Below are 22,795 nucleotides of genomic sequence, written 5' to 3' on the forward strand. Positions count from 1 at the left end.
ATCTAATTCATTTATCAGATTGTTTAGGTTTTCAATTTCCTTATTGGTCTTCTGTCTGGTTGATCTATGTATAGGAGAGAGTGATGTGTTGAAGTCTCCCACAATTATTGTGGAAACATCAATTGCTTCCTTTAGTTTTGCCAGTGTTTCTCTCATGTATTTTGTGGCACCTTGATTGGGTGCATAGACATTTACGATTGTTATTTCTTCTTGCTGAATTGCCCCTTTTATTAGTACGTAGTGGCCTTCTTTGTCTCTCAAAACATCCCTGCATTTGAAGTCTATTTTATCTGAGATTAATATTGCTACACCTGCTTTCTTTTGGCTGTAGCTTGCATGAAATATTTTTTTCCATCCTTTCACTTTCAGTTTCTTTGTGTCCCTGTGTCTAAGATGAGTCTCTTGTATGCAACATATTGATGGTTCATTTTTTTTGATCCATTCTGCGAATCTATATCTTTTAATTGGGGAGTTTAATCCATTTACATTCAACGTTATAACCGTGAAGGCATTTCTTGAATCAGCCATCTTATCCTTTGGTTTATGTTTGTCATATTTTTCCCCTCTGTCTATTAATATCCTTTATTGTACCCATACCGAATCTCTTTAGTACTGAACCTTTCTCCAAGTCTCTCTGTCCTTTCTTTGTTTCTCTGTCTGTAGGGCTCCCTTGAGTATCTCCAGTAGGGCAGGTCTCTTGTTAGCAAATTCTCTCAGCATTTGTTTGTGAAAAATTTAAGCTCTCCCTCAAATTTGAAGGAGAGCTTTGCTGGATAAAGTATTCCTGGCTGGAAATTTTTCTCACTCAGAATTTTAAATATATCGTGCCACTGCCTTCTCACCTCCATGGTGGCTGCTGAGTAGTCACTACTTAGTCTTATGCTGTTTCCTTTGTATGTGGTGAATTGCTTTTCTCTTGCTGCTTTCAGAACTTGCTCCTTCTCTTCTGTGTTTGACAGTGTGATCAGTATATGTCTCGGAGTGGGTTTATTTGGATTTATTCTATTTGGAGTTCACTGAGCATTTATGATTTGTGTATTTATGTTGTTTAGAAGATTTGGGAAGTTTTCCCCAACAATTTCTTTGAATCCTCTTCCTAGACCTTTACCCTTTTCTTCCCCTTCTGGGACACCAATGAGTCTTATATTCGGACGTTTCATATTATCTATCATATCCCTGAGGTCCATTTCGAGTTTTTCAATTTTTTTCCCCATTCTTTCTTTTATGCTTTCATTTTCCATTCTGTCATCTACCAGGTCACTGATTCGTTGTTCAACTTCCTCTAGTCTTGTACTATGAGTGTCCAGAATCTTTTTAATTTGGTCAACAGTTTCTTTAATTTCCATAAGATCATCCATTTTTTTATTTAGTCTTGCAATGTCTTCTTTATGCTCTTCTAGGGTCTTCTTGATTTCCTTTATCTCCCGTACTATGGTCTCATTGTTCATCTTTAGTTCTTTGAGTAGCTGCTCTAGGTGCTGTGTCTCTTGTGGTCTTTTGATTTGGGTGCTTGGGCTTGGGTTATCAATATCGTCTGGTTTTTTCATATGCTTTATAATTTTCTGTTGTTTTTGGCCTCGTGGCATTTGCTGAACTTGATAGGGTTCTTTTAGGATTTGTAGACCAATTAAAGCCCTTATCTCTAATTTATCAGATCTACAGCTTCGTGGAGTACACTTTCTCTAACTAACCAGCAGGTGGCGTCCACGAGCCACCTGTTCTCCACAAGCCAGTTCTCCCCTGCTTAGCCTTTTTGGTGAGTGGGGGAGTGAGTCTTGTGGCGTCCAATTGGTGTACCAAGCTTGCGTGTGTAGTTGGTGTTGCCTGCCCTGTATATGGGGCGTGTTTCTGGGCAGTCGGGGGTGGGGTGGCTCTAACAATCAAATCTCCCTGGTGATCCTAGAGTTTTAAAGCTGCTGCGATAGTCTAATCCTTCAGTTCAGTCCTGCCACAGTTTGTCTCTGCCGCTGACCCACAAGTCCTTGGTATTGACGTATGGCTCCTGAGACTTGCAAGTGGGCCCCTCTTCCAGGCCGTGCACCCCGGCTCTGTCCGGCGCCTCTCTGCCCCGCCTCGAGTCCTCGGTCGGCCGGCGATGGGGACCAGAGAGATAAGGGGAGAGAGGGGGATGCAAACCGCGCAAACTGATCTGGCTGGAAAGTCACGACTCGAGCCACACGGTGGTTGTGAGAGCAATTCTTTTACTGAAGCTAGACAACCATTCTCTGTTACAGATTACCACGCGTGGCAGAGTGCCTCGCGGGGGAACAGCCTCGATGCGGCCGTCAGGTACGGCTCCTTGTGGGCTGTCTCCCCGAGCTCTGCCCGGAACTTTCTTATATACAATGATCATAACCAACAAACAAACACCACGTAAGCGTGTACAATAGGCTAGCAGCGACTGCTGCTTCTAGCGCCATAATGCGGAAGCAGGGCTCGAGCGCCATCTTGGCTCACTCGATGGGAGGGGTGTACTCTAGGAGCAGGCTGAAACAGGACGCGAGCGCCGCCCCGCTCACCCGATGGGAGGGGCGCACTCCAGGAGCAGGCTGCAGAATGCCCACTAGGCCCTAACCCGGAAAATGGCTAAAAACGGCTCTCCACATCTCCCCCTTTTTTATTTATTTCAGCCCAGTGTCTCCATTGATGAGTGTACTCCCGTGGGCCTGAACGACTCACTACATGATTTGGTGCTTTGGGGAGTCTGGACTAGGCCCCTGCCATCTTACGGCAGAACCTCTGGCACCGACCAGAAAGCTTACCTCATATAGAGACCGGAGAGCCCGTGAGCTGGAAACAACGTGACTCTCCCTACAGTACTTCGCCTCGTAACTGGGGAAAGCCGATTGGGGCAGGAGAGTGGCAACCAGCGTCAAAGGCGTCACTAGGCATCTCTGTGCAATGGCCAGAGCCCCGTGTGGCCACAACCGGGACCCCGCCGAAGAGACTCGCCTGAGACAAAATTTAAGACAGCTGGAGCTATATGCTATATCCGGGATATGGCTATGGACCTTGCCGCAAACCTGGCCCCAGAGCGCCCCACCCCGAGCGGCCGGGACGGGGACCGATCAGTGTAGAAGCTACTATCAGAAGTACTACAGGTTGAAGACATAGCCATCATAGTGGTAACACACAGTTGCTGCTGTGCTCGAAACAAGCGTTTTAGCAAAGATTTAACAATGACTAATCCCACCAATAGTCCCACCATCAAGAGAATCCAATTAATCAAATTGGGCCAAGAGAACCAAGAGGTGACTTGGTCCCACAGATTTTTTACAGTCTCGCCCAGTGTGGAAAGGTCGAAACTAACAGGCTTCAATTTCCTAATGCTCTCAAGTCCCTGAAGGTTGGATTTCACTTGGTCGGAGAGATTGGTGAAGTTGGGGAGATAAGTGTCCTTGAGCCACTCGGCGACATCTTGCTGCTCCTCTGTCAAGTTCACCCTAACCGGGGTGACACAAAGCCTTCTGAATAACCATCGGGTATCACACGTCTGCTGGAGAACTCTCCAGAGTCCATCTATTTCTAGTCCAAGTTCATCTATCTCCGCTAGGAGTTTCTGAATGGCCTGGAAACTTAAGTTCAGCATCTGATTGTGGCGGCGTAGCACGTCTCGGGTAAGGTATGCCTCTTGGACGCCTAGACTTAGAGAAGGGGATATTGTTAAGTGAAACAACTTGAGAAACAGGGCCAATCCAGTCGGTTGCCTTGACGGGGAGCCAGACATAACTTGGGCGATACACTAGGATAGCGGGGCGGCGAGGCATCCGGGTCTTTGGAACGGTTGCAGACTGTAGGAGCAAACCCCGGAAGGAAAAGGCACCTTTGAGTTTCATTTTTACTCAAGATCCCTTCACAAGACTGGCGGCTCTTCCCTGTAACGTTAAGAAATTCAAGCAAGACTCCCTTACTTAACTCGCCATTACCAGTTTCACAAGTAGCATTCGCCGCAACTGTGGTGTTGACAACCTTGACAGAGAGGTTAGCAAAAGAGAGGATCAGTGTGTCATTGGTGAGGGGGAAGGACTCGTTGAAGCTTGTGGAGGAAATATTTCTGTCAGAAGGCAGGTGGTGGAGACCTAGAGACAGGGTACGAGTGAAAAACACAGGAGAGGCGGGAGACCCAGCAGAGAATGGGGCCAGGGTCGGGGGATGATGCCACAGGCCCCAAAGACCACTCTCCTGCGCTACCACAGTTCCACTAAAAAAAAGAAAAAGGCAGATTAGAAGGATTGCTATAGGAGAGCAAAGAACAGAGTTACCGATCCTCTTTTTGGTTTTTGACGGCTGTTCCTTGGCTTCTTCAGGTGATGTCACGGTTCTCACCAGTCTTTCCAGAACCCACACTGGTTGACGTCCTGGTTCCTGGGGAAAAACACAAACAGAGCCTCTGGCCCAGCTGAGCACCGGGTCAGGGCCTTTGTATTCGGGCGGAGGGCACGGCAGAAGCTGCCCCTCCTCTGACCAGTCTATCGGGGGTTCCGGGTCTGGCAGCAAAGGATAATTGCATTTACTTGGTATGGCCGCCAGAGGGAGCCCTCGACGGAGGCCTTTGGTGGAACCACCTAAACCGTCTGCCGGAAGGCATGGCTCTGGCGGCTTGCCTTTACGGGAGCCGTCCGCAGACGAAACTGACTGAGTTTCTTGGAGCGCGCACCGTGCCTCTTGCAAGGCGGAGGACGGGCTAAGGCCGGCAGCCGATTCCAGTTCAAGGACCGCACGGACGGTCTCCCATACAGGTACTAGAATCGGGTCCACACTCACGCCCGTCTGACGTGCTCGATCTATGTCGCGACCGAGTTTCTTCCAAGAGGGCAGACTGAGGCTACCGGTGGAGGGAAACCAAGGGGCAAGAGTCTCAACATCATCTAAAAACTTCTGTAGGGAGCTTTTCTTAACTGAGATACCCCTCTGCTTCAGGAGGGTTTTTAAAGGAGCCAATAAAGGCGAACTTCCAGACTGCCCCATGCTTGCAGTCGGCACTGTACTTCAGTCACTCGGAGAGCTCTTCCGAGTCCCCCGGGGTCACCTGAAAACCCACGGGCCCTAACTCTCAAGTAATAAGACGCACTCACCTTCTCGCATTGATCAGGCGCGGGAAGTCCGCCGTAAGCCCGGCTAGCTCAGTCGGTAGAGCGTTGGTGCTGATAACGCCAAGGTCGCGGGTTCGATTCCCCGTACGGGCCACCACTTGTCCGGCGCCTCTCCGCCCCGCCTCGAGTCCTCGGTCGGCCGGCGATGGGGACCAGAGAGATAAGGGGAGAGAGGGGGATGCAAACCGCGCAAACTGATCTGGCTGGAAAGTCACGACTCGAGCCACACGGTGGTTGTGAGAGCAATTCTTTTACTGAAGCTAGACAACCATTCTCTGTTACAGATTACCACGCGTGGCAGAGTGCCTCGCGGGGGAACAGCCTCGATGCGGCCGTCAGGTACGGCTCCTTGTGGGCTGTCTCCCCGAGCTCTGCCCGGAACTTTCTTATATACAATGATCATAACCAACAAACAAACACCACGTAAGCGTGTACAATAGGCTAGCAGCGACTGCTGCTTCTAGCGCCATAATGCGGAAGCAGGGCTCGAGCGCCATCTTGGCTCACTCGATGGGAGGGGTGTACTCTAGGAGCAGGCTGAAACAGGACGCGAGCGCCGCCCCGCTCACCCGATGGGAGGGGCGCACTCCAGGAGCAGGCTGCAGAATGCCCACTAGGCCCTAACCCGGAAAATGGCTAAAAACGGCTCTCCACACGGCTCCTCTGTTGAGGGATGACTGTGCTATGTCACAGGTGAGTGCCGTCCCCCCAGGGCAGTTCTGGGCTGCTGGGCTGTGTAGGGAGGCTCCCAGTCTGCTGAAATGATGGCTGAATGGGGCTTTGTTAATTCACACTGCTCTACCTTCCCAACTCTGGGACAATCAGCTGAGGTTGCAAGGAAGGCTAATGTCCACGCCCAGTTTTGTGGTGTGTTCCTGTTATTTGAAGCACTTCCGTCACACTGTGTTGTCTGGGGCAGTTCCGGGCTATGGGGCTGGCGATGGGCAGGAGTGTTTCCTGTCCACCAGGATGATGGCTGTGAGCAGACACCCCCCTTTTCTTGGGAAGTTGTGGTGTTTAGTGAATTTTCTCAGCCACTGGATTATTGCGTTTTGTCTCAGAGCTCTCCTAGTTCTGCTCTTGACTTGACCTGCCCAAATAGTAAGTCTTTGAAGCTTTCTGTATTGGGCTTCTTAGAGTAATTGTTTTAGAAAAAGAAAAAAGGATTAAAAAAAAAAAAAATGGGCCCTCCTCAGAGATCTAATGGGTTATTGAAATGCTAAGAGACAAAGCAACCAGGGCCATTAAGGAAAGGTCCACAGGGCAGAGAGATCAGCTTTTCTTTGGGATTTGCATATGCGCCTCAGGGCCCTTCCCCTTTCTATGTTCACCAGAACTCCAAAAATCCTCCGCTTTTATTTTGGAGTTTTTCGTGTTGTTTTTTTTCTATGCCTGTCTCCTCTCTGCTGGGCTGGCTGCTCTCAGATTCTCTGGTGTCTGGTCTCAGTCTATCTATGTTTGGAGTTTGGATCAGTAGAATGAGTTTCTGATAAGAGCTGCCACTGCAGTTCTCCCTTCTCCTTCCCGGAGCTGACAGCCCCTCCTCCCCCGGGACTGAGCCTGGCAGGGAGGGGCGCGGGTCCCCTGGCCGCAAAAACTTACAGATTTCGCTGATCTCAGCAGTTCCACATTTTCATGAGTGTTGTATGAATTATGCCCAAAGTCAGATTGCTCTGTGGTTTCCAGTCCACGCAGTTCCTGGCTTTCTACCTACTTTCCTGGAGGAGTAACTAAAACATACAGCTCACCAGTCTGCCATCTTGCCCTGCCTCCCCTTCTTTGTCTCTTATAACACTTTTGCATTTAGAGTCTATTTTGCCCTTTATTAGTATAGCTACCCCAGCTGTTTTTTGGTTAGTTTGCATGGAATATCTGTTTCCAGCCTTTCACTTTCAACCTATTGGTATAACTGGGTCTAAAATGAGGCTCTTGTTGACAGCAAATAGATGGATTACACTTTTTTTAATCCATTCTGCCAATCTGTTGCATATCATTATTTATTTAGTTTTTTAAGCTCTTTCATTAGGTTTGACAAGCTGGTGAACTCTGACTATTTCTCCCACAGAATTATAACCACACATTCCCGAGCAGTATAAAATATATGGTTGAACCAACATTAATACACATCACCATTTTATCAATTACATAATAAAACAAATTATCAAGTTTCTAAGTATTAAGTTACACAGCTGAAAAGGTATGTAAAATATGTCTGCAGAATCATTATCAGAAACCTGCTTCTTTTTTGTCAAGAGAGGTTGGGAAGAGAAGGAAAAAAATCACACTTCAAAAACAATAGATGGAAAACAACTGCCAGTAGATATGGGGAAAAATTACAAGAATTTCAGAAATTTTATGACTAAAACTTATTGTAACTACCACATCAAAGCAATTCTACTTTTGAAAAATATGTACTTAATTAAAGAGTATATTCTACATTTTCTGCATGAGACAAAAGCAACATTTTACTAAAAATATTCAGTAGTTTCCTCCCATTCCTTTGGTAGGCCCTCCTGGTCTTGCACCCCAAAGTGCAAACATTAAGTTAAGTATAAGGCTTTTTCTCATCTGGAGACAATAAAGATGTGCTTCTGTACAATGTAGATTTTCAAAATGGAGTTTTCTCTAACATCACAAAATGAGATTTATAGACAGATACTAAATAATCACTGTAAAACTTGTTATAAATCCAACAAAATTCAGTGGTTGTGAAAACCTAATGTATACTGGTACAAATGTGGGAGATGTAAACATAAAGTGAACAGGCAAATAACCATATAGCCCTACTTTCAATGTTTGAAGTGACTGAAAGAATAAACCACATAAGGTCTAGATGTTCATAATTCTTGGAATTTTCAGTTCTATATGGGATTAAAAATATACAAGCATTGTGCTGGATATTTTGGCACCTATTTTCTAAATTTCTTTTTTTTTTAAATTCAATTTTATTGAGATATATTCACATATCATATAATCATCCATGGTGTACAATCAGTTGTTCACAGTACCATTAAATAGTTGTGCATTCACCACAGTTTTTGAACATTTTCATTATCACACACAAAAAAGAATACAAATAAAAGTTAAAATAAAAAAGAACATCCAAAACATCCCATACCTCCATCACTCCCTATTATCTCTAAATTTCTTATATGTTGATAAGATTCTGGCATGGGAATAGATTTAAAGAAGACTTATAACTCAAATTGCATGATTCAGAAAAGGTCAATTATTATAATTGATAAGCCTGTTTTAAATGCTGATCAGCAAGAATCTTTTGCTAAGTGTCCAAATAGGCTGATTGAAACCCAAACAAAGAGGCTATAATCCTGTCAAACTTGTAGCGTGGTAAAACTGCTTTTCAGTGCCCCTGTGGAAGCTTCATTAGACATATTCACCAACGTGTTGGCTAATATGTATGACAAATTAAGTCATTCCTCTCTCAGGTTCCACTTCCAAGACTATAGCATCAGGCATCAGGCATCCTTGTTTTATTGAATGCAACAGTTGTTTCTGTGACCATTGGAGCCTTTGAAGCCCAAGCTACATTATAGGATGATACTTCTCCAAATACAAAAGTTGCTTGCTGTTAAAAGCTCCACTCTGCTTTTGTCTTATAAACTGTACTACATCTTCATATTTCATTCCAACTTCAATCAATGCAGGGCAACAAGCACTGGAGTTCTCCCAAGACCTGAAACACAATGAACAGCAATGCAGCAACCAGGTTCTTCACAAAACTTCATTTTTACAAGACTTAACCAATCATCAGCAATCTGGTTGGATGGTGGGTACACTATCATCAAAAGGCCAATCAAGAACACGGAAGCCTTTTTGTCCACAAGAGCAGTGTGATAAGTTGCTTCAACATACTTTTACTGCTGTGGTAACTACATACTTTTAAATTCCTCTGTAAATTTGCTTAAGGTAGCACTGGTTGGATTGTGTGTAATAAGAAATCTCATGTATTTGTATGTGACTTCCACAGGAGCTGATTCATTTGAGCAATGTTAATTTAGTTAAAAAACACTCAAAAGGGTTATCAAAGAATTTTTAAAATAGAATACAGAAATGATGTAAATAAAGTGAAGTCCACTTCAATATATTCCACTTGAAATTCTCAGTGCCTTTAGTGTGAAGGTGGGAGTAATGGAAATGAAATGACCCTCCTAATAAGAAGCAGCAATTCTTCAATCCTGTAATGCTGAAGCAATATAAAGAAGTTGTAGTTTGCTGAAGTTGCCAAATGTGATATACCAGAAATGGGCTGGCTTGTAACAATGGGGATTTATGCTTACAAGTTTACAGTTCTGATGCTGTGAAAATGTCCAAATCAAGGCATCAACAGGACAATACCTTCTTCCTGAAGAAAGGCTGCTGGCAATCTGGGACTCCTCTGTCATATGAGAAAGCACATGGTGGCATCTGCTGGTCCTTCTCTCTTCTCTCCTAGGTTTTGTTGTTTCCAGCTTCTGGCTTCAATGGTGTCCTCTTTGTTTCTTGGTTTCCCTCTGTTTTCTGCTTGTACTTCCCTCTCAGGGCCTCTGGCTTTTCTCTCTCAGCTTCTCTGTGTGCATCTCGGAATTTCATCTCTTATAAAGGACTCCAGTAAGAGGATTAAGACCCACCTGGGGCATGCCTCAACTGAAATAACCTAATCAAAAGATCCCACCTACAATAGGTCTACACCCACAAGAATGGATTAGCTTTAAGAACATGATCTTTTCTAGGCTACATACAGCTTCAAACCATCACAGACATGCACTGAGGTTTAACCTATCCAGGTCAGAACTCTTGTAAAATGCTCTGCAAATTTCAATTCAACACTTGTGTCCAGGTTAACTACTCTTATGAGGATTTCTCGTTGGAGTAGCATTGTGGTTCTACGGTTCACTTGTCCGCCCAGAGGTCATGCTGTGCAGTAATCTCTACTGTCCTTCAGAAACTGCATAAATGTGTGACAAGAACCACAGAACTGAGGAATATATTTACTCATTGATGATTGTGGCCTAATTAAACAACTGGTCCCGAGATGGGGGCGAAATAGGCGGCAGCTGCAAGGCAGGGAGTATCGGTGGTGGTGATGGCGTGGAAGTGCAGGTGGCAGCAGTGGCACCAGGCTTTACGATGTAAAGGAGCATGTCAATCTGTGTCTTTTGATTGGGGAGTTTAATCCATTAACAATCATTGTTATTACCATAAAGGCAATTCTTACTTCAACCATTTTGTCCTTTGGCTTCTACTTGTCATCTTATTTTTGTCTCTTTTTATCCTTTTAGGTACTTCTATTGATAATCTTCATTTCTACACTCTCCTCCAGGCCCCTCTCCTGTCTTGTCTTTTCAGCCTGCAGAACACCCTTTAGATTTCACATAGGGCAGTTCTCTTGCTAACAAACTCTCTCATCTTCTCTTTTTTTGTAATATTTTAGACTCTCCCCCATTTCTGAAGGATAGTTTTGCTGGATAAAGAATTCATGGCTGGCAATTTTTCTCTTTCAGTATCTTGAATATATTGTACAACTGCCTTTTCACCTCCATGGTTTCTGATGAGAAATCAGCACTTAATCTTATCACAGTGAAGAATTGCTTATCTCTTGCTGCTTTCAGGATTCACTCTTTATCTTTGACATTTGACATTCAGATTAGTTTGTGTCTAGGAGTAGGTCTATTAGGACTTATTCTGTTTGGAATACATTGTGCTTCTTGGACATGTATATTTATATCTTTCATAAGAGCTGGGAAATTTTCACCATTATTTGCTTAAATATTTTTTCTGCTCCTTTCACCTTTTCTTCTCCTGAGCACATGATGCATATGTTTGTGTGCTTTGTGCAGCCATTCAATTCCCTGCTCAATTTTTTCCAGTCTTTTCTCTATCTGTTCTTCTGCCTGTAAGATTTCAGTTGTCCTATCTTCTAGACCACTGATTCTTCCGCCTGTTCAAATCTGTTGTATGCCTCTAGCGTATTTTAAATCTCTTCTATTGTGATTGTCATTCCATAAAATCTGTTGTTTTTTCACACTTTCAAATTCTTTATACTCACCCAGTATCTTAATATTTTTATCTCTTTAGCCATATTTTCTTATTCTCCTTAAATTGATTTAGATTTGTTTGAACATCTTTTATTAGTTTTTTCAAATTCTGTGTCTCTTTAGTTTTTATTTATTCCTTTGACTGGGCCATATGTTCCTGTTTCTTCTTCTTTTCTTAGTATAGCTTGTAATTTTTTGCTGATGTCTAAGCATCTGTTTATCTTGATGAGTTTACTCAGGTCAATTTCTCTCTCTTTCCTTGGGTTTTATGTTGATTGGCTTTGTGTTAAGGGCCTTCTTTGACACTTGGCTCAACTTATTCTAGACCTTTAGAATTTGCCTGTTTGATCAGAATTTTTCAGCTCTTAGTTGTCTGATTCTTGCCCTGGATATGCAGTACAATTTTTAAGATTGCACTATTTGTGCAATTGTTTCACCTCCAGGAGAAAACTTCCTTTCCTCTGTTCCTTCTCCAGGAATCTTGATCTGTTCTGTTTGCTTTTGTTTTGCCTCTACAGTTTTTTTTTTTTTTTAACTCTCCTTTTGTTGCCTCTATATTTGCAGCCAAAACAGGGCCAGGGACCCATGTACGGGGTGCAGCCCAGTTGTAAAGAGCCCTGGAGAGAGTGTCAGGAAAGATGCCAAAGTCTTTCTGATTGCTCCCTGAAGCTGCACTTTCCTGGCCTGCCCAGCAGATGATGTGTTTCAGCAAATTGTTCTCAGCATTCCCTAGGAGGCCCTGTGTCTTTCAACCTCCACCATCTTTGCTCCTGTTGGAGGTGTGGTTGAAACAATGGCTGTGGTGGTCATGATTCAGGGCAGGCTAGATCATGGTTCAGAGCTGGGACCCAGTGATCTAAATTTGCCAATCAAAAGCTATATTCAGTACTTGGCTGTGGCCCCCACCTCCATTCTTGGGGAAGAGGGCTTCCACATCCCTCCAGTCTGCAGCAGTTAACCAGGGACTGGACCCGAGGCAGCTCACCTCGAGAATGGGGGTTGGGCACCAGCATCTGCTGTGAGTGAATTCCTGTTCTTTACTGCAGTTTCTCAGCCTCTTTGTCCTGCTCTTCCCTGGATGCTGTGCAGTATTCCCCTGGTTTCCTGAGCCCCAGAACAGTTGTTTCAGACAGTTTCTGCCTGTCTACTAGCTGTTTTGGGAGGAGTCCTGTAGCTCCCTGCTCCATCTTCCCAGGAAGTTCCCAGAAAGATGATTTTAAGTCAAGCAGTCATGACTATTTGCTAAACTGACAAACTTTTCTGTGGTGTAATTCAGACACCTCAGTGAATTCAGCTACAGAAGTCAATGATGACTTTTCTCATCTTTCTCATTTGGATTACAGAATATTTATGTGCAGTACAGGCATACTTTAGTCAAGTTTTTGCCTTGCAGTGGTGCTTTAATACTTAATCCTTTTGATAGTGAATTGTTTGCAAATTCCTGTGATAATATTAATGTATTCACATTAGACTCAACTGTGAAAAACCCTAACTTCCTGACTTAAACTTAAGTCAAATAACATTATCTTACAATAAACTCAATGGCCTTTGAAAGGAATTTCTACTGATTGGCCCATTAACTATTTTTAAATCATTGATAAAGAACTTGTGTAAACAAGGTTAATTTTAAAAACTCATTTTCAAGCCAGATTCTGTTAGGCTATTGCTAGTATTTTGAATTCTCTTCCTTCACTGCTCAAAGACATCTGCACTCTAATGATAGTCCATCACTTCCACTGATTAAAGGGAAATTAAATATAAGAATTACAAGAATGGACTCTGGTCTGTTGAGAAGTAAGACTGACATGCAAATGATGAATACCATAAGAGAGATATATTTTTTTAAACATAGAAAGGGAAGGCAAGGAACATACTACTGGCACTCCTAGAGTTGACAACAGGTACTTTGAACTACTTGGAGGCCAGCTTGAAAATGCTTTAAACCAATTCCAAATTCTTGTTTATATATTCACCTATCTGTCCAACACATACCTATTAAGTTACTATTGTATGAAAAGCTTTGCCGTGTTGGAGATATAAAATGAAGACATATGGGTTCAGACCTTAAGTAGTTTATAATAGGCCATACAAAACATGTTTCTAATTAATCTTTCCCTAGTGTCACAAGACAAACTAAACACTGCCTGAGCATGTGGGTGTGAATTTTAGCTGCTTAGTGATTTTGAAGTTGGTAAAAAAGATAGTAAATAATGTAGTAACATCTTTCCATTCTTATTATTCTGCTATGCCTCTCTTCTGCTGCTGCTAAACCAGACCACTTTTGCATTTCTCCCAACATTCCAGTCTCTATCTAGAATCAAAGAACATTAAGAGCTCAAAAAGACCTTGTTTCTTCCTTTCAGAATAAGAAAACCAAGATCCAGATTAAGGTTCACGTGACATGCCCAAGGGTAGAGCTATTTAGGGGCAGAACTGAAGCAGAAACCCAGCTCTCCTGAAACAAACCCTTATGCTTTCTTTCTCATCCACTCTGTTGAGAATCCTCCCAGCCTCTGAGGCATAATCATTACTACTGCTACCATGAAGCCTTCCCTGTCTCTCCCCAAGTAAATGAACCTCCCCCCTTGGAATACTTTACTCATGATAAGTGCATCTTAAAGAATCATTTACTTATTTTTCCAGGACCTTCTTCCCTAACTATTCTATTTGGAGGGTCTCAAGTCTGAAAGACAGAGGAATATCAGTCCTGGTCCCTGGGTTCTCTCAGATGGAATAGGATCTGAGGACAAAGTATAAAAGACAATGGCCACTACATTTTGCCTTTTCATAAAATACCAGCAAGTTTTGATATCTTGGTATTGTCATTTCCCTCTGAAGTTGTACTACTTCTCACTAAGGTCATTAACACCGTTATTGCAAAGTCCAATGAATTCTTTTCTGTTTTTATATTTTTAATATTCCTTTTAATTTTTCTCATGGAGCCATTTATTCATCAAATGTTTCATGAGAATATACTATACCACAGACACCACACTAGGTATTGGGAATGCAAAACTAAACTGAACATGTCCTTTCAACGGGGGCTTTTAGTCAGGCCAATGAGAGACCACCAGTCAAAGGAACCACGACAAAGTGTGATAAATGCTACATTAGAGGTATCATAGGGCACCTAATTTGCTCCAGAGTGTCAGAACCTAATCTGTTTCAGCAGAAGTGAAGTTAAGCTGAGATCTAAAGAAAAAAGAGGTGAGCGAAGACTGTCTTACTAAAGGGAATGTAAAAGACTGAAGGCAAGAAAAGAACATATACATTTGCGGAAATGAAAAAATTCCTTAAGTCTGGGCCACCTTAGGGAATTAAGAATAGGAAAGCCAAGGAGGGACCATTTCATGAAGCGCTTTGCAAACTGTTAAAGAATTTGAATTACAGGTATTGAAACATCATGGAAGGGTTGTGAAGAGGGGAAATACAGAGGAAAGATCATTCTGGCTGCAGCTTAAGAAAAACATTTCAACCATGTCCTTTATTTTTTATTCTATGCTTAAAATGGTTTTTGCTGTTACTTTATTCTAAATATTTTAAGAAGCGAAATTAAAAGAAAATCTTCTATATTTACTCTGGGTGAAAACAAACCCTCTAGGCATTGCAAGTAAATTATATGTAAAACATAAATTATTTTTTGCAAAATGATCTGACTCCTGATTAACGTAAAAAAATAGACAAGGTTTACAGTAGATCAGAAGGTAATTGAATCTTCCTTTTATCTGAAACCAGTGGGCCCTGAATTATTCATGCTAACTGAAGAACAGATATATAAATAATATAAAATGATCAATAATCCAGAATCATTTCTATTTCAATTTGGAATAAGCTTTTCAATTACATTTAAACATGGGTGTGTCTGAAATCTGGGCATTTACTTAAAGCCACATCACAGAAAACCCAAACACTTAGGAACTGAAAGCAAGTCTTGGTAGATGACAAGATTTATTAGAGTGGTTTCTAATTTTTTTCTCTAAAATTTTCTGCACTTTTTTGACTTATTTTTCTTTTTAAAACAAGCATGATAAAAGAAAAATATTCTGTTTGAAACAAAATAAAATAAAATTAAGCCAATCAATTGAATGACATTCTAATAAACTATTTTTGTGTTTTAGTCAATAAAAGAGATGTTAAGATATAAAAATTCTCAGAAGGTATTACAAAGACTAGACAAATTTTGAATTACCATTTGGCAGAAGCAGGGAGAGGATTTACCTCTTTGACTAATATAGTAATGTGAAGAGAAATTATTGAGCTATGTCATCTAATGATTATCAATTTTATGGGTAAGTCATTGGCAAAGTTGTTGTGATTCCCTTTGTCAAGTCTTGGCTCAAACTCCTGCATCATATAGCTGGTGACAGCCATATGAAATAAAAAATTATGTCAACAATTAAAAAAATAAGCATGAATAGGTTTAATAAAAATTTTTCCATTTAAAAAGAGTAGAAATATATTCTTTCATATTTTCTTGGAGAACAGTCAAGTTAAATAATTGAGTTTAGAGAGCTTCTCTGAGATGTAAAGAACGTATTTTTTAATAGAGATCATTGATGACATTAAAGATTTATTTTCTAATTATAATAAAATAAGTCAAGGAATGAAAAATAAGTGCTTTTACAACTAAAACTAATTACAACCTCACAAATATGCTGACATTATCTTTGATTTTTTTCTGTAAACTTTGTAGTACCTTTGACTTTTAAACTATGAACTTACATTGCTTTAACAAAAATAAAAATTAAAAGAAACCTAAAAAAGTCTTTATTTGAAATGCCTAGTATTTTTTAATATTCTGAGAAGGTTAAGGCAGATTCTTTTTATTCTGAAAGACAAAGGACCAGTCAGGACACTCTTTTTAACCTAATGAATAGTTATTTATTAGTTAAAACAAAAAAAAAGCTATCATGATATTATTAATTACTTTAATTATGCACGTTATTTTCAAATAAACAATCATTAGGTATAACTTTATGGCTTTATAATTCCTTACAGGTGGAAAAGGGTTAAGGGTTTTATTTTAGAATCTCTTCAGCATTTTCTGATATTGTCAGCTAAGGCTGTATAATTCATCAAGTGTTGACTTAAAATAATCCTGAGAAAATAATGAGTGGACTGTGCACCATGTGTACCTAATAACTCTGTGCAAGTAATCTATAATATGATTCTTTGGGCTAGTAATAATACCTTAGTTTTCAGTTTTCAATTCTTAAAAAAAAAACCAAAAAACAAACATTCTTTGTTTAAAAACTGTTTCCATTTTAATGATCCAAGTTAGTAACAAACGAATATACAAAATTGTCTTTCACATTTCCATACATTGTGTTATGGACCACTTGAAACTCTGGACTACAAATGCAGCAAGTTTCTTTGTATCCTTAGCTTCAATTATTGTCACTTATAAATAAAGGTAATTTGTAAAAACATGCATTTGTGAACAAAGATGCTACAAGTTGTGTTGTTCATTTATGTAGCTGTGTGTCAAGTGCCACTGACACAGTTAGAAGCACTTATCCTGGGACATTTCACTTTGTTTAAAAAGCACTTTTGAGGAACTGATGGAAATATAGTTTAAAACAAAGATTATACTGTATACAGATAAAATAAAATTTGGAACTTGCACATCTGAAGCAACTTTTGGGAAAGCTGCTTTAATAACCCTGCTGCTATATTGGTTTACTGGGTATATCTCAAAAATCAGTAAAGGTTGGAATATAGTGCTTAATAGGAAATAAATATGTATATTATAAGAAAAATGAGATTCTTTTAAATTTGGGGAAAGCTTTGAAAACAGTCATAATGTCCATCTATATATCTTCATTTTTGAGTTTTAGAAATATTTTTAAAATTTAGAAATTTAAGGTATTCCAAAAATTTTTGAAGCCATTTTAAAATAAGACTTTTCTATTTTATCAATGTTTCCTATTTGATAATGTAATAGAAAAATGGACATTTCTTATCGTAGACTTACTGTGATAATTCATAACTCATTATAAATTTATGACTTTGTTAGAGAATCAAATAAATGAAAACTGGGTTATAATGAAAATAAAAACAAGGAAGCCCTCTCTCTATTCACTTATCTGAACTAGATATGAACATGAACACAATGATCTTTTTTTTTTTTAACATTTAATTATTTCCAGATCTCTGTAGTTAGGAAAATCCAATCTTTCTTAAAAATGTTTTCCTGGGCTTTGGCAACATGTGCTTTACCTTTTTAACTCTATCTACAATCTAAAGTATTTCTGTATCATAAATTTCAAACTCCCTGGCAGGATGTAATTGCTTACCAGTTAGGTATTTACTTAGCTTTATAGAAAGAGAGGATTCATATATAGTTGTCATAATAGTCCTACTTTTCTCTAGGGCTGGAGGTTGATGTTTCATGCCTGTTATATGGGCCAAATGAGATAAGACAGTGCAACACTAATTAGGTCTCCTAAAGGTAGTATCATAGAATTGGCTCCCAATATTATGCAAACTCTTGTTTTACTAACATGAATATAACCACAAACAGTTTGAGGGTAACTGCAGATCAAAAGGAAATGGGCTATTTTTACAGGAAACAATAGATTAATTTTAAGGAAACATCTTTTTTTTTTTTCCATTGGGCTTATTGTGATGAAAATGTGGCAAGTGATTTCAAACATCTAATTAAGAGTTACCTAAATCCAAGGCAGCTTTAAAAAATATTTAAACCAGCAATCATTCAGGAAAGTAAGCTGGGGAAGTAATATAAAGATATATACTTATTACATCAGATGTAGTTCTCTATTCTGCACCTTGGAAATAAAGGAAACCAATTCTGTCCGGAGTTAATACTATCAGAAAGAAATATGGCTGCTTACTACTCTTCTTTACGTAGTAAAATTAATTTTATGATGTTCCCACTGCTGAGATTCTGCATCTCACATGTGTTAAGCAAAATGATTCTAATAATAGGCTACTTCTGCTTTCATAAAAGCTGCCCAAGCAAGTTTTAAGAACCTTTCAGAAAAGAGACATTTAAACCCTTGAGAGAACTTCCATTATTGAGTATCTTATTATCTAAGTATTAAGGATTATTGCTTTTAATAAGATAACCATCAGAAATAAATATGTAAGCATAACTCAAATCCAAATACTTATCTTTCACCCAATGTTACAATTTTTTCCCCCTCAAATCAAGTTACATGTTACCTTCAATTCTCTGCCAGTTTACCGAGGTTTTAAGTCTAAGAAGTTGGCCTGTTAACTCAATATCAAGACAACAGCAATATCCACATCAGCATGTCTTATTTGGGCGCTGAGCAGTAACATTGCTTTCTTGATAGGACTTAAGGCACTAAATGGTGGTAAAACAAACAAACGTATGATGCTTAATAACTTCTTTAGAATCCTAAAAAAAGGAGATCATTTAGAATGACACTAGTAAATCTTTTTTCCCAAACAAATAAGGCATCCTGTTGGCAAACGCAAATAAAACACAAGGTCATGTTGAACCTAATACATTCACTGTCTCTGGTAAACTACTTGAAGCACTAACTATTAAACTAAAGATAGCTACGATAGTGTGTATAAAGATTAGAAAGGCACCAAAAAAGAGAGCTGCACCACTTCCAGTTCTAGGAGTTATGTAAGCTGTATTAAACACTGCATATAGTCTAATTATCAAATTTCCTTCAAAATGTAAAATGTGGTTAGATTTTTTACTTCAACAAATCAGTTAATCAAGTGCTATTTTAGTAAGAAATTTATTTTCATGAATTAGAAAATTACTGCAGTGTTTAACACAACCCCATTTATAAAGCTAAACTAATTCTAGTACTGAAGGTGTGTTCTGGATAACACTGAAGCCAATCTGTATGAACAAGAATGGTTACCTCAAGATAGAGTTTACAATAGAAATTCAACATATAACTAAGTAAGGTTTACTGAAAATAATGAAAAGTGTATTACAGATACATCAAACATAATTATAACCACAATATTTTCTTTGTGAAAAATACAACTATTAGTGAGATAAAATGTACAATTGAAAATTTTTCCAAAGGAAAAAAAACACAGTATAAAGGAAAATACTTTTCTTTGAGATAGGGAAAATAGTATGTCATTGTTTTTTCATCATAATATAAATTGACACAAAAAGCAGTCATAGAATTGCACCAATTCCACATCCAGTTTCCTGAACATGTTAGAGTAAAAGGTCCGTAAAGCAGAATACAGTTTCTGAATTATCATATTAAAATTGGTGATATTCTCATATAGAATGTCACATCACACCAGATCTGTTTACCTAATGTACAATACTATCTGTTTTGTGGCCAGATACAAATGCAAATATATGCTTTCTGCCACCTCTCTTTCATTCTGCTGTTTTAGTCAGTCAGGAAAAATAATTGAATTACTTAAGTGTTCTCTTCTAGCAATAAAGAAAAATTATATTTAGTGCATGCTTCATCATTTGTCAAAAACATTTCTGAAAATAAAACTCAGTTACCCAAGGTAAATAGAAAAATCATTCATTAGGATAAAAATGTGGTGGGATTTAGGTTCATTTCCAAAGGACTGACTTCCTTGGCAGCACCACTGTTCTTTAGCAGAGGTCATGATGCAAGTTCCATGACGGAAGCAGGCACACCTGAGGGAGACCGCTGCTTGACATCCGATTATCTGACGACCTAGACCCCTCTTTGAACATCCCCCTCCACCATTTCATTAGTGCTATAAAAAGATGGGATTTTGTGGAAATGTTAGGAACATTTCTGTTGTACATGATTCAGAAGTTCTCCAAATTTTTCAAACAGGTCCTCTACCCATTTTACATTTTTCATACAAAGTTGAACAATTTCTTCCTGTCCTAAATCTTCATTTTTTTTCTGCACAGAAGAAATCTAAAATAAAGAAAATTGCCTCATTAGGTTACACTTACCACTTTTATACTTAAAGCTCCTCACAAGGGCTTACTCTTTCTATATTCCAAATGAAAAAAAAAAGATTTCTTAATTCATCCTCAAATACCTATTTATTTATTAAGTTTAGTTTAGTTTATCCCTAAGTTTGGGTGAAAACTAATCCTGTCACTTTTGGCACCCTGGGGGGCAGGGAGGAAGTTTGGAAAAGGGTCCCAAACTTTCTCTATTCCTTCCAACTGTGTTAAAAGCCAAATGAAAAATTTGGGGGCCAATTCTGCATTTTAGAGCATTGTAAAAACAGTCAATATATTTTATACCCCTGCCTTTGCTTTCTCCTTTGCTGGACATAAGTTAGATATATGAACATTTTTCCATACTAGACTACTGTCAAACATATCAGGTGCGGCCTTGAGCCAACTTAACACTTTTAATTAAAAAACTGATGGTGCTGGTCAAATAAGGTATACTGTATACAATCATTTAATCTGTCTAAGGAAATTATTCCTTATATTCTATGCATAAGAGGTGGTATTAATGCCATATATAATTTCTGGGTAATTTAAATTTATGATATCTCAAAGTTAGAATTAAATTTTAACTTTCATTTTTCTTCATGCCAATGCACAAAAACCCATTCTCTGCAATTATATGGGATAATATGTTGTCCTCCTTCTGGTGAAAAGGAGGACAAGAAGATATCAAAGCAGTTACTACAGTGAATTAAAGTAGGATCATTATACAGTATGAGAAAACAAAATGCAATAAAGCATCATTTATTGTGGCAATGTAAAGCAACCACTTAACAGCTTTAAAACATTACCAATTATAGATCCTACAAGATGTAGTGAGCCTCAGATTACTCTGAGCACAAAACATAAGGAAGAGAGAAAAAGAACAATAAATTTTCTAATCATTTACAGTAGAATATAAGCAAAATGCACACATACACATTTTTAACACATTTTACTAAAGCATTAAAAATACTATAACTAGAGTCTCCTTAAAGTTCAGAAAACATACATTTTTTTAATAAATAAAAATAAAGAAATTACCTCATCTTTACATATCAGATAAACATGATATTTATAATGATGGAGTGAATGATACAAAGAATACAGCTGTATTTTCTCTGGATCTACAGCAAACTCCTATAAAAAGAAACATGTTTATAGATATCTTTCATGAAACCTCTGAACTATGGATACTTTTAGGAAAATATTGGAGCAAAAGTCTCAAAGGCAATCTTGAAAATGACTTATTTGGGTAGGCATTAGCTTTTATTAATATGGATAAGATGCCTATTCAAAACAAGAATTGTAATTATATTTTTAAATCTCTATTCTTTTTAGTAATACACACTATTTGAAAAAATTTAAACCCTATAGAAAGCTTCCTGTTATAACCCCTTGCTTCAGAGATAAACAGGGTTAAAAGCATGTTATTTATTCTTCCATAGGTTTCTCCCATGTATAACATTTATATTAATAACACTAATGTTTTAAAAAGAATGGCATCATACTATTCATATTGTTCTGCAACATTTTTTCCTTAACCTAAAAAAAAAAACTTGGACACCCTTCTGGAACCTGAATATAAGTTATACGAGGGCAGGGATTTTTGGCCACTTCAGTACACAGAAATGTTTATGGCACACTACAGGCAAACAATTTTTTTTTTTTTTTAAAGAATGAATTAATCTATCTCTTCCTTTTAAAAGTGCATACTATTACATTGTGTGGGCAGCTCTTTATCCAATCTCAAACTGGCACATAGCCAAGTGTTCTTACAAACTATTCTGCAATGAGCAAGGGCATACATTTTTTATGTATTTGTGAATGTGTTTCTACAGAATATACTTGTTTGAAGATCAATAATTCCAACTAATACTATGTTTGAAGATAAATGAATTTCAACTTTAATGATTTTGTAGACAGGGAATCAATATTGAAACTTCTTATGGAATGTGCACAAGCACACTTTTATTTATGCATGTGTACCCAATGATAAAAAAACTATATAAAATATGAATATAAATTTAAGCATGGGATGATTCCTTGCTTATTAGTATCTATTTTAAAAATTTGTGAGTACTTATTAAATGCTAGATACTGTGCTAGGAACTGGAGAAAAAAACAATGAACAAGAATGAGTTCCTGTTTCTCAGGCCAGAGCTGCTCATTCCTTCCTGAAAAGACTTCAAACACCAAGAACATAAAAAATATTTGCTTGTTCATATGTTCTAAGTAGGAATTATATGAAAAAATATAGTTACATCAATCAATATACACTTACTTGTGCAGATTTAGTAGTTGTTTTGGAAGTCCTTAGAGTTTTCTTATTATAAGTTTTGCCATTCATTTTGATTTTAGAAATAGTAGATGCCCCACTTTTTGCTTTAGAGTCTCGAGAAATTATCGTCAGTTCAGGAAAACTTTCCAAAGCATTCTTTAAAACAAGGAAGCAAAATTAACAACAGAAGAAAACGGATCTAAACTACAATTCAAAGTTCTTTAAATAGATACACAGCTGCACATAAATACATACATATATATATATATGTGGGAGGTTACTGATAGGGTATGGTAAATTAAACATGGTCACAAATTTTTTGCACCTCCTTTCATCAAAACTTGGGGGTCTATTTCATCACCTCTAGAATCTGGGCTGACCTTATGACCTGCTGTAGACAACAGCATGCGACACTGTGGCACTCCTGAGCAAGGCCCAGAACTTGTTCTAGTGCCACCTCTCTGTCTTCACAGGGAGG

General features: G+C 38.8%; 1 protein-coding gene and 1 pseudogene across 1 annotated transcript in view; both read right to left on the reverse strand.

Annotated features, from left to right (window-relative positions):
* Positions 1-8,128: 8,128 nt before the first annotated feature.
* On the reverse strand, positions 8,129-12,141 carry LOC119536920 (annotated as a pseudogene).
* Positions 12,142-17,171: 5,030 nt separating this feature from the next.
* Positions 17,172-22,795, reverse strand: part of QSER1 (glutamine and serine rich 1) — a 99,612-nt gene continuing 93,988 nt past the window's right edge. Inside the window, exons 11-13 of the mRNA XM_037838960.1 lie at positions 22,321-22,473; positions 21,081-21,176; positions 17,172-20,007 (exon numbers count right to left, since the gene is read on the reverse strand). Of these exons, the coding sequence (XP_037694888.1) occupies positions 19,867-20,007; positions 21,081-21,176; positions 22,321-22,473 (390 nt within the window). The 3' untranslated portion in view covers positions 17,172-19,866. The remainder of the gene's footprint in view (positions 20,008-21,080; positions 21,177-22,320; positions 22,474-22,795) is intronic.

This window comes from Choloepus didactylus, chromosome 6 (assembly GCF_015220235.1).
Source record: "Choloepus didactylus isolate mChoDid1 chromosome 6, mChoDid1.pri, whole genome shotgun sequence".
NCBI lineage: Eukaryota > Metazoa > Chordata > Mammalia > Pilosa > Megalonychidae > Choloepus > Choloepus didactylus.